At 42.3% G+C, this 13081-nt stretch overlaps 1 protein-coding gene across 2 annotated transcripts in view; it reads right to left on the bottom strand.

Annotated features, from left to right (window-relative positions):
* Positions 1 to 13081, bottom strand: part of ULK4 (unc-51 like kinase 4) — a 511789-nt gene that overhangs the window by 331787 nt on the left and 166921 nt on the right. For both annotated transcript variants that reach the window (XM_010835460.1, XM_010835461.1), the window contains 2 exons: positions 11039 to 11090; positions 10798 to 10942 (listed from right to left, as the gene is read on the bottom strand). In XM_010835460.1, the coding sequence (XP_010833762.1) occupies positions 10798 to 10942; positions 11039 to 11090 (197 nt within the window). The remainder of the gene's footprint in view (positions 1 to 10797; positions 10943 to 11038; positions 11091 to 13081) is intronic.

Genomic DNA, 13081 nt, shown 5'->3' with positions numbered 1-13081 from the left:
TCACCCTGTTTATTTAACTTATATGCAGAGTACATCATGAGAAACGCTGGACTGGAAGAAACACAAGCTGGAATCAAGACTGCTGGGAGAAATATCAATAACCTCAGATATGCAGATGACACCAACCTTATGGCAGAAAGTGGAGAGGAACTAAAAAGCCTCTTGATGAAAGGAAAGTGGAGATTGAAAAAGTTGGCTTAAAGCTCAACATTCAGAAAACGAAGGTCACGGCATCCGGTCCCATCACTTCATGGGAAATAGATGGGGAAACAGTGGAAGCAGTGTCAGACTTTATTTTTCTGGGCTCCAAAATCACTACAGATGGTGACTGTAGCCATGAAATTAAAAGACGCTTACTCCTTGGAAGGAAAGTTATAACCAACCTAGATAGCAGATTCAAAAGCAGAGACATTACTTTGCCAACAAAGGTTCATCTAGTCAAGGCTATGGTTTTTCCAGTGGTCGTGTATGGATGTGAGAGTTGGACTGTGAAGAAGGCTGAGCATCGAAGAATTGATGCTTTTGAACTGTGGTGTTGGGGAAGACTCTTGAGAGTCCCTTGGACTGCAAGGAGATCCAACCAGTCCGTTCTAAAGGAGATCAGCCCTGGGATTTCTTTGAAGGAATGATGCTGAAGCTGAAACTCCAGTATTTTGGCCACCTCATGCGAAGAGTTGACTCATTGGAAAAGACTCTGATGCTGGGAGGGATTGGGGGCAGGAGGAGAAGGGGACGACAGAGGATGAGATGGCTGGATGGCATCACTGACTCGATGGACGTGAGTCTGAGTGAACTCCAGGAGCTGGTGATGGACAGGGAGGCCTAGTTTGCTGCAATTCACGGGGTCGCAAAGAGTCGGACACGACTGAACGACTGAACTGAACTAACTGGGGAACTCCTAGATGCTTACTAACCAGAAACTGTTCAATGATTTTAAAACATTTATAAACGTGGGTGTAGACATTCAATAAATTAGTGTTAAATAAATACGAGACACCGGAGAAGGCAATGGCACCCCACTCCAGAACTCTTGCCTGGAAAATCCTATGGATGGAGGAACCTGGTAGGCTGCAGTCCATGAGGTCGCTAAGAGTCCACACGACTGAGCGACTTCACTTTCACTTTTCACAAGGAAATGGCAACCCACTCCAGTGTTCTTGCCTGGAGAATCCCAGGGACTGGGGAGCCTTGTGGGAGGCCGTCTATGGGGCTGCACAGAGTCGGACACGACTGAAGCGACTTAGCAAAAGTATGAGACACAGAGACAGTGTACTAAGCTGTGTCCGACTCTTGCGACCCCATGGACTGTAGCCTGCCAGGCTCCTCTGTCTGTGGGATTCTCCAGGGAAGAATACTGGAGTGGGTTGCCATTTCCTTCTCCTTAGATATTCATAGTCTCATGTCTGGAGGAAGAGACAGGCTGCAAGGAGGAAATTTCAGAAAGTACTAAGTAAATCACATTAGGAATGAAGAAACCATTAGTAGAGGAGGCAGATGTTAACATAAAATTGGAAGCAAGAGGCAAAACACTGAGAATCTTGAATGGCTGGGTAAGAACTGTTAATATTCTTTTCTGCATTCTGAATGTTGCAAGGTCTCTGAGCAAGGGAAAGCTATGAGGAAGGCAGTATGTTAAAATGCATTTGTAACAATGCAGCATGAATTTCAGGCTTAAACAGCTTAAAGGAAAGAGATGTGTAGGATTAGATAAAGAGAGGACTGTCAAACATCAAAACATGGAGGTGAAATCTACCCTGAGAGAAGGCTGAGAACTTACTCTGGATTGCTATGAGAAAGGGGTAGATAACCAACTCTTCTTGGCATTTTCTGTACAGGCTCTTCCAGACTTTGTACTAGGTGGTATCCTGAGTCAACTCCAAAATTTTATGAACTGAGTCAAAAACTTTTATGAACTGAAGTTTATATCCTAAGACTTTCCAGTCTTGTGTTTTCACGTGACCTGAGTTCTATGCAATACTCTCTTGTCTTGTATGAATGCATAGATACTCAAGTATATCAGCAGTAACCTGACCACATAAGTGGATGGAGAAATAAACAAATGGTGGGACTATATATATATATATATATATACACACACATATATATTATATATATATTACATTTTTTAATTGAGAGAAAGGTAAGACTTCAAAATAAGTATTAAATATAATTTCAGATAGTAAGCCCTAATGTCTGGCTTCTTGGATAAAATCAACAACAAATTTTAATTATAAAGGCCCAAAAGGCTCCAAAAAAAAAAAAAACACACAAAAATGACTTCAATAAAGTAATTCTCAAGGTTTACAAAATACTATGCAAAAAAACTGGAGCACTAGAATTATTCTGATTCAGAGGAATGAAAGAGTATTTATCCTTACTTCTCAAATTATCCCAATTTATATTCTCATAGGTGGTTCCCCCAAGGGAGGGGGGGAAAAAAAAAATCACTGTACCTAAATGCACTTAGGTAAACACTTAGAAACATAAAAGGATTTAAGTAGAAGGAAAAAAGTAGAACTTTCATTTGGTACAAAAATATTTAAATATTCTCTGCAAAAAAAAAAAGTTTATCTAAGGAAAGGCTGAAAATGAAATACTCCTACATAGTCTCATTCCCATCAAAGTTGGTCAAGTTCATGCCTATTTTAACACAGAATACATAGTTAAGGAAGATAAAGATGCGATACAGAGAACCATCTGGATGTCTTTTGAGCCACTAACATAGAAATTTGGTAGTAAAACTCAAGACTTTGCTGGATGTTATTTCAGAGACAAGCTCTACAGTGTGTTGCCACAACAAAACCCATTTATAAATTCATATTTCTAAAAGGAAATACAATTCTAAGTTGTCAAGGATACAGTCCTTTCTGAAATTCTGAAAAACAAAGTCTTAATAATTTATGAAGTCATTATAGTCCTGATGATTGTACAGGTCACAAGAGAATTAGAAAACAGAAGGAAAGGAAAAAAAGAGACAGTACTCACTTTACCCAAGAGAGAAATGCTGAATGCTCTACTGTCCTAAAAACACTGTAAACACATTTACATCAGCATGATCTCTTTTCAACACAAAACACTCAAAGCCAAAAGAAAATATGAAAATAGGACAAAAACATGTTGGCAAAGTGGTTCCAATCTACCAAAGGCAAATTTCATAGCACAGCTTCCCTCATGGCTTTCTACCGGGCATAAAGCCTTCCTTGATATGCTACCTAAATAAAATAAGCTCTCCCTCCATTCCCCACGTCAACTGAGGTGAAAAAAGCATAAACTAAAACTTGAGACACCTTTTATTTGGCAGACTTGCTGGGGGCTTAAACCTGAGAGGCAACCTCTCAGATAGCTCTGAGGGAATGCACAAAGAGGAAAGAGAGGAGCCAGGATATATAGGCACTTTTATAACAAAAAATAGGTAGATAGTTGGAACAAAGGATTACTGTTAATTAAAAAAAAATCAGACATCTCAAGTTAATCAATCTAGCACTTTTCTCTGTATGGGAAGATGCAAGAGTCTGGGATTGCTGAAATCATTCCTTTGATACACACCTTAGCTATCAAGGACCTATTCTTTCCTCCATCCTGAATCCCCCCAGGGTACACAGTCTGGGGAGGCTGCAGCAGCGGACAGCTTGATGGCCACACCACCCCTTGTGGATATGGCAGGTGTCATTCTCTATCTACTTACACCATTCTGGTTTTTCTTCACAGCGCTCAAATGAACTGAAATCACCTTACGTGTTCATTTGTTTAGTCTCACCCACTAGACTGTAAGAGCACCAAGAGGCAGGGATTCAGTCTTTCTCACCATAATATCCTGAGTGGCTGACACAGAAGTCACTTGACATCATTTATTGAATGAATAAAGAAAGAAAGGAGAGAGAGAAGCGAAGGAAGGGTTTTAAACCTCCTATGAATGATCACACAAGGGAGTTCAAATTACATTATTTATGTTTGTATGAATATTAGAATTTCCTCTTCCCTAAGAAGAGTAATGATGTGTTCCCTGAACGGATGATGTAGTCCCATTTACAGCTAAATACTGAAAGAGCAATGCCTTCCCCTTATGTAACAAGAGACAGAAAAAAATTTTCAGTCAGAAGACTACTTTGCAGTGTTAAGATTTCACTGATAATAACTTTGATATAAAACTTCTGAGCAGTAATGGTTTTAATTAATGAGGTCAGTCTGGGCTTAAGCTCCATTAAATATTGCCTCTTTTTCTTCTGCAGCAACCTTCAAAATTAAATCTTGTCTCTGCTGAAAAAAATCATGCCAATTTTCTGAGTACATGTGGTTTATCTTTCTTCTCAGAAAAAAAAAAAAAAACTTTTTCTCATTAATCATACAGATAACAGTTGGCATTCCAACTGTCTTGAAGAAAGGGCAAAAATGGAGAGAAGAGGTGGGGAGGGAGGAGGAAGTAAGGGTACACACACCAAGTCAATGGCAGGACGGAGATCTGAATACAAATATATTCTAATCACAAGATCCAGACTGCCAATGACTGACATTACCAAGCTCAATAAGTAGACAGTTTTCTCCAGCTGGTGGCCAAGGAGGAAGTCAGGGAAATGGCAAGCATGAAGGGGATTTGACAAACTGCTGCTGATTCGAAGATGGAGGGGCCATGTGAAAGGAGTTCTGGGCAACTAAAATACCAGGAGGTGGCACAGAAATAGGTGCTTTGGTCCTGCAACTGTGTACAGCTGTATAGATAATGGCCCCCAGAAGACATGTTCAAGTCCTGACCCCTAGCCCTGGGAATGTGACCTTATTTGGGTCTTTGCAGATATAGTTGAGTATTTCCAGGTAAGATGGGCCTGAATGGAGGGTAGGCCCTAAATATAATGACTGATGTCCTTACAAGAGAGGCAGAGGAAACTGCGAAGCTGGGAGGCGAGGAGGCCACATGAATGCAGACAGAACTGGAGGGATACTGCCATAAACCCACGAAGCCTATAGCTCAATTCTCCCTCAGAGTCTCCCTCAAAGAAAGAACCCTGCTGACACTTTGATGGCAGACCTCTGGCCTCCTAAATCATGAAAGAAAACAGTTCTGTTGTTTTAAGCCGGTCTCTGTATGGTAATTTGTTACAGCAGCCCTGAAAAACTAATACAAACCACGAGAAACAATTCTGCCAGTAGCCTGAATGAGCCCAGAAGCAGAATTTTCCTGGAGTCTTCAGATAAGGACTAAGCCCAGTATCGTATTGTGCATGTGAGTTACTCAGCTGTGTCCAATTCTTTGTGACCCCATGGACTATAGCCCGCCAGGTTCCTCTGTCCATGAAATTTCCCAGGCAAGAACACTGGAGTAGGTTGCCATTTCCTTCTCCAGGGATCTTCCCAACCCTGGGATCGAACCTGAGTTTCCTGCATTGGCAGGCAGATTCTTTACTTGTCTGAGCCACCAGGGAAGCCCTGAATTCTAGTGGTTGGGATCTTCCCAACCCAGGAATTGAACCCAGGTCTCCTGCATTGCAGGCACATTCTTTACCGACTGAGCTACAAGGGAAGCCATTAACGTGTTATGTATCAATAGAAAAGCTAATAGAATGTTTAGAGTTTAATTTTCTTGTATTGTTAGTTAATACTTCTATACAAAATTAAAGTTGTGATGGAAACATCCCTTTCTTGCTCCTGACATGGAAATGTCCATAACAGAATACTATTTAGACTGTGATCAAAGGAATCCAGTGTTCTGGGCCATGTTAACAGGTAAGCCGTAGGAAGTACTGTCGTGTGGCATATACTGTCGAGAAATCCTAAGCTTAAAAAAGTTAAATGGGTAAAAATCAAAAGCACACAGAATATTTCAGGAAGAACACATGTTCTAAAGCACGTTTATAAACATGTACAGACCCACAGTTTAAGAAAGGTGGCTTCCATATTTATTTAATGTATACTTAAGTGAGGGGCTTCCCAGCACAGTGGTAAACAACCTACCTGCCAATGCAGGAGACACAGGAGACTCAGTTCAATCCCTGGTCTGCTTACTGCCCACTGCTCTGCCTCTTCCAGGCCTGTGCTTACCCCATTCCAGCCTAGGGTATCCATTCCTCTTCTATCTAATCATTCTCAGGTTTCAAAGTCTGACTCAAATACCAACTCTGTATAAGTCATATTATATAATCTTCCATATACGAAAGGCACTAAACAAACACGTGAAACCAAAGTTCATCCCTTTAGAAAGCAGAGCATGGACAGTAACTAGAGCTGACGGTATTTTGATATTTACAGCTTATATAGTAAGTCGTTTACCCATGGTATCTATGATAGCTGGGGCGATGGCTAACTTTATGTGCCAACTTGAGGGGGCCACAGGCCATGAAGGGTTCATTACTGATGTCTCACCATTATTCTCAGCGCATCAGTGAGAGTATTTCCAGGTGAGATTCACTCAATAGACTAACACAGATTACCCTCCCTAACGTGGGTGGGCCTCGTCTCATCAATTGAGGGCCAAAAGAGAACAAAAAGACTGAATCAGAAGGAACTCCCCCTGCCCCGCTTCCCTGAGCTGGGACATGGCATCTTCTACTGCTTCTGAACTGAAATGGAGACACTGACTCTTCCTGAGTCTCCAGCCTGTCAGCTCTCAGACTGGCACACTCTCAGCTCTCCTGGTTCTCAGGCCTTCACACTCAAACTGGAACTATACCATTGGTTCACCTGGGTCCTCGTTTACAGACTGCCAATCTTAGGACTTCTTGGCCTCCATAATCACGTGAGCCAATTCCTTATAACAAATCTCTCTTCTGCTCTCGCACTCTCTCTCTCTATATATATATACACACACATACACACACACATACTCACATACATCTTATTCCTTCCATTTCTCTGAGAATCATAACTAATATTTATTTTAATATGGCATTTATTCTTACAACTGAGTTTTCATTCAAATCATACCACAGTTCTGAGAACCACCTGGAACACAGGTATTACATGGTACTTAACAAGATTAAATTACTGTGCTCCCTGAAAATTTTACAACAGCTCTTAGAAGAGACATCCACTCTTCCCCTAGGATCATCACCCAGGGGCCACTTAACTGAGCAGAAAGAGCCTCCCTGAGAACAAAGCCGCACAGATGCAGGCAGAGTAGAGACGGTGAGGAGGACACGTCCACACAGTACTGTGGACATAATTCAAACCCCCGAATTCAGCTGTATTTGACACCAGCACAAGTCTGACTTCTTAGTTATGTAAGAAAATAATTACTTAGCAAGTTAGTCTGAGTTAAGTATTACTGTTTGCAAATAAAAGTGTCCTAACTAATACAACACTTTCAGGTGAAAAGACTGAAAAGATTGTCACAGTGGCTGTATCTAAAGTAGTGTTTACATTCAAAGATAATTAAAACTTTAACAAAATTAAAAGGATCAACATTAATATGTCTATTTGCACACTGAAGCAGGTGCTATATAGCTCCTATAAACTCTAGAAACTTCATTATTCTTAAGCCATTATATGTACATACCATTATGAGCATTTCTAAACTTATAATTACCAAGAGCTATCTTCAGAAACCAAATTCTTTGTCAAGGTTTCTAGTTTTCCATTATATAAGTTAAATGAATGCATCACTTATATTTCATTTTTTAAAATTTGTACAGATTACTTATTGAGCCCTTACTATATATGACAAGTGGGCACAACTATTATTAACTATTTAATGGCCACTCCTATGAAATATGTACTATTATTTTATCACTGGAGAGGGAAATGGCAACCCACTCCAGTATTCTTGCCTGGAGAATTCCCTGGACAGAAGAGCCTGACAGGCTACAGTCCATGGGGTCACAAAGAGTTGGACACAACTAAGTGACTAACACCACTGTACCATCACAATCTTCATTTTAGAGTTTAATATGAGAGAGTGTAATAATGTTCCTAATAAAAAGAGTAGTGGAGCTCCATGTTTGTCTAGAGCGTATTATGTCCTACATACTGCACTAGGTGCTCTAAGAGAAGCATCCCATGTAGTCCCCATTTTTGAATCTTCTGAATTAGGTACTATTATCCTCCTTTTATGGAGAAGGTAATGGCACCCCACTCCAGTACTTTTGCCTGGAAAATCCCATGGACGGAGGACCCTGGTAGGCCGTAGTCCATGGGGTCACCAAGATTCGGACAAGACTCAGCAACTTCACTTTCACTTTTCCCTTTCATGCATTGGAGAAGGAAATAGCAACCCACTCCAGTGTTCTTGCCTGGAGAATCCCAGGGATGGGGGAGCCTGGTGGGCTGCTGTCTATGGGGTCACACAGAGTCGGACACGACTGAAGCGACTTAGCAGCAGCAGCAGCAGCATCCTCCTTTTATAGATGAGGAAACTGAGGCTTAGAGAATGAAATGCAGAGCCAAGGCCTGCGCTTCACATCAGAATCAGTCCACAAGCTTTGAAAACCTTCTACACTACATCCCAGTAAATCCCATACCATTATGCAAAGTATGTTTCAAATTGCTGAACAAAGATCTGAGCTCATCTACGTTACATTTGTTCTTGAATTGCCATGTGATTTACATGTGTGTTTTCCTCTTTAATTCCTCACCTCTGGAAAAGGTACAGATGCCCATGAAAGGAAATACATATTATTCATTACAGCTCAGATGAATAAAATAGGAGCACTGAGTTATAGAATCAATACTTTCTACACTAAAAACTGTTCCAAAAGTGGGCAGACTTTAGAAACGAAATTAGATAAACGTGCATAGGTGTTAACAAACTAACGTTAAGTCAAAAAGTTTTATTGGGGGAAATACTTGGGGGACATCTCAGGTCCTGGAAAATGCTTCAGTACAATTTCAGTACAAGTTGTCAGGTAACAGATATCCAAAGTATATCTTTTGAAATCCTTGGGACTGCCGTGGTGGTCCGGTGGTTAAGGATCTGCTTGCCCCTGCAGTAGACACAGGATCAATCCCTAATCTGGGAATATCCCACCTGCCTCGGGGCAACAAAGCCTATGTGCCATAATACCAACCCCACGTGCCCTACAGCCTGCAAGCAGCAACTACAGAGAACCCATGCACAGCCACAAAGACCCAAAGCAACCAAAAATGAATAAATACATAACATTTTTTTAAAAACACGTATTTTGCACTTAAGCATTTTGTTGTCAGAAAGATACATATGGTTATATGTAAGTAGTTAGGAAATGTAGGATGGCAGTGAAAGTATTGATCAGTTACATGAGACAAATCTGAATCTTTGGACTTCCCTGGCAGTCCAGTGGTTAAGACTCCACGCTTCCAACATAGGGGGTCATGGATTTGATCCCTGCTCAGGGAACCAGTGTTCTTGCCTGAAGAATCCCAGGGATGGGGGAGCCTGGTGGGCTGCCATCTATGGGGTGGCACAGAGTTGGACACGACTGAAGTGACTTAGCAGCAGCAGCAGCAGCGGTGAACTAAGATCCCATGTGCCACACAGTGCATGGCAAGCAATCCGTCCTTTTTTTAAAAAAAGATTTGAATCTTATCTTCATCCACATTAAGTACAAACCATACATGCACATATGCATACATAACAAATGCAACCAAAAATATATTCATTGATAGTTTATCACTGAAAAAGCACCAATGACAAGGTTTAATTTTTTTTTCATATAGATTATCATTTTCTTACATGGGGGTATCAAAAGTATTCTTACTGTATGTTACCAAGGCTCTCCCTGAACCTAACTGCAGAAGCATGGGGAGCAGAAAGAACCAAGGGGCTGGCCTTATACATCAAGCCATCAGGGGTCAAGCTCCCATGAGTCAAGACAGGCTCTCTCAGCTGGGAGTAGGGTTGCCACACACTGGCTACACATTTCGTAAAATATATCTTCCTGAGTCAACAAGCAGTGATTGAGCTCTTCAGAATATAATTAGATCTCGTTTCTATATCGTGGGAAAAAAAATGTTTTTTTAATGAGAAAGATCTTGAGAGGTTTAACAAATGTCAGGGAGCAGTTGGTGCACTGGCCATCCTTGGAAACTTGCTGGCCTGACTGAGACTGCAGCCTAGGCCCTGAGGAAGCAGGACCAGGCATGTATATCAATGCCTGACACACCTTCCAACATTTGTTTAATTTTGGAAAAAAAAAATTATTTAATAGTGATATATGGCATGCACTTATTTAATTTCAATTTCTTTTGTTTGATAAAATTTACAGAGTTGCTTGAATTATAACATGCCATTTTAGAGCTTAACATATTTGCACTGGGTACTCTCAGAAGTCATCCCATTGTGTGTCTGCTACATAAGCAATGGAGTAAAAGAAAAAAATACACCCCTTCTGTTAATTAGTACTCATTAACTGTTCTGGTACTATTCCCCACCTCAGCTCCCCCAAATATATTATTTTTAATTAAACAATTTCCACTCTAAGAGTTTGGGGAGGAGTGAAGGAAGATGTCCTTCCTTCTCTATTATTTCTGAGTAGGTCCAGGAAAAGTCCCAGTTTCAAGTTCAGAAGTCTCATCATGCTGACCTTGAATAATAAACCTTATTCTTCTGGCTACAAACACCTTTGAATCTGCAAAAGTTCAGTCACGTGCCTTATGAAAAACAGATAAAGCTCTGAATAGATGTTTCTGAAGATGGACTGAGATTCTCCTGGGTCCCAAGCAGTGTAGTAGTTACTGCCTCTCTTTCTAGACCTCCTACAGTGAGTGCATGAGCACACACACGAAAATACAAGGACCCTCCCTGAGACCCCAAGCCCACTACTGGACCTGATTTGATGGCGGCATCCTGGGCACCCCACCCTTCCCTGCCTGAGTGCAGCATATGGGACTTACTGGGGAAGTAAGACATCTCTAATTAGAGCCAGAAGATTGTTGTCAGAGTCGACATTCACCATCTCCTTGCCATCGTCAGGCTCCTGGTTCACAAGCAGAGATGTGGTTTCTGAGAGTAGCCGCAAGCTGAAGAGTCTCCACTCCACTGGAAAGACAGAGAGATGCCAAGAACATGACCACATGGAGTTGGAAGGAAAACAGAACGTGTACCTGCTGTGCTTGTTGATGTGGTCACACTTACCATTCTGGCTTTGAACCAATGACACCAAGGGGGGCAGGATATAATCAACCACCTAAAAGACAAGATGTAAAAGACTCCGTTCAAATCCCAACAAACAAAAAACAAATACTGTCTGTGTGCCCGACGCACAGCAGAGTCAAACAACACTCAAAGGTCGGAGTTTGGAGCAGAGAAAGGTTTAGTGCAGGTCCCTGCAAGGGGATGAGTGGTTCATGCCCAAAAAACCCCAAACTCCCTGAAAGCTTTCAGCTCAAGCCTTTCATCGGAAAGGTGAGGGAGGGGTGTGGTTAGTTGTTGCAGACTTCTAGGTGTCAGATCCTGTGTTCTTGTAGCTGGTCACAATGTTCCCATAAACCTTCACCAAACAAATGTTATTCTCTGTTCTGATAAGGGACAAGGTCACCAGGCTCACCTTTCACCCTCCAAGGCCCAGGCCCAGCTAAGAGGAAGGGGCCCATTCAGGTCAGTCCCCCTGCCCTGAATGCTGGCACAGCCCCCAGCCTGGTCCTCCCATCAGTGCCCTGCCCAGCTGAGGAGGTGGATCTCAGCTGGCAGCATCCTCAGGGCCAGGTCTCCAGACTCCGCCCAGCTGTCATCACTGAGGGAGCCAGGCGCCCAGCACGCTGTGGCCCTCAGGCTGCCCTAACAGGGGCAGTTTTGTGGACCAACATCCAGGATGACCACCGCCACCTTTAGGTCATGAAGGTGGGGATGGGGGAGAGGCCTGCTGCCAGGAGCCAGCATGAGGAGCTCCGCCCGTGGCAAAGGTTATGAGGAAAGAGGCTCGACACACGCAAAGGCGGGATTGAGCCTCAGGAGTCCCCCTGGAAATTCTCGAGCATCTACCCCCAAAACCAGAGTCTGCCTACTTTACTGCTTTGTGCTCTCGCCTACACCTCTGACTTTACGGGGGGCTGTCCCCCACCACCTCTCTCTGAAAAAGAGTTAACTTACAGCTCCAGTTAATAAAGTTCCTGGGCGTGACAAGAGTGTTTCAACCTACAAACTCCTCTGAAGGTTCTTCCAGCCACATGTGATTGTTCAGAGCCTCCCAACGGTGAGAGGCATGAGATGTTCTAAACTGTCTAAATACAGATTCCTTTGAGCAGTTAAAAGATTGGTTAGAAATTGTATTGGTGAAGTGTTTTTCACTTGTTGGGCCAATGACTGCTGCTAAGTTTCCATATCCCTTACCTACTGTGTCCCTGGGAGTGTATTGATTAATATAATTGGTGTATAGGAATGTAAGTAGTAGCTTTAGCGTTTGTAACCTTGGACCCTTGAGTTAATTGTTTTCTTGTTATAGCCCACCACACCTTTGCCCTATAGGAATGCAACTTTATCTAATGCTTTTGGAGGGTGGTGCCTGACTTTAGAATAATCATCTTTAGAGAAAAATAAGTTTTCTGAAGAAAGGGTCATAAAATGTTAACAGGCCTCTTGGCCAGAAGATGATGTAAATCACCTAAACTTTTGCATATGATAAGTTTGCAGGAAGAAAGCCTGGCTTACTGCTGACTCTACCCCTTCCCCCATTATACTCTGCACAACTTAAGGTATAAAAACTACGTTGGAAAATAAAGTGCGGGCCTTGTTTACCAAAACTTGGTCTCCCCATGTCGTTCTTTCTCTTACCTTCTGGCTGAATTCCCATCTGGAGCATGGAGACTCGTCAAGCCTACTATGCCTGGGCTTCTAAGATCTGACCGGGGAGGCCTTAGTGTCTCCTCTCCTTCGGGAGAATAGGAGGATGCCTGCGGCCTATGTAAGTGATGCAAATTTCCTTTTTTTTTTTTTTTTAATTTTATTTTTAAACTTTACAATATTGTATTAGTTTTGCCAAATATCGAAATGAATCTGCCACAGGTATACCTGTGTTCCCCATCCTGAACCCTCCTCCCTCCCCATACCCTCCCTCTGGGTCATCCCAGTGCACTAGCCCCAAGCATCCAGTATCGTGCATCGAACCTGGACTGGCGACTCATTTCATACATGATATTATACATGTTTCAATGCCATTCTCCCAAATCATCCCACCCTCTC

The sequence above is a fragment of the Bison bison genome, unplaced genomic scaffold (assembly GCF_000754665.1).
Source record: "Bison bison bison isolate TAMUID 2011002044 unplaced genomic scaffold, Bison_UMD1.0 scf7180017864043, whole genome shotgun sequence".
In the NCBI taxonomy this organism is placed as follows: domain Eukaryota; kingdom Metazoa; phylum Chordata; class Mammalia; order Artiodactyla; family Bovidae; genus Bison; species Bison bison.
Note: the sequence above shows the minus strand (reverse complement) of the source record. Positions and strands in the feature narration are given on the sequence as shown.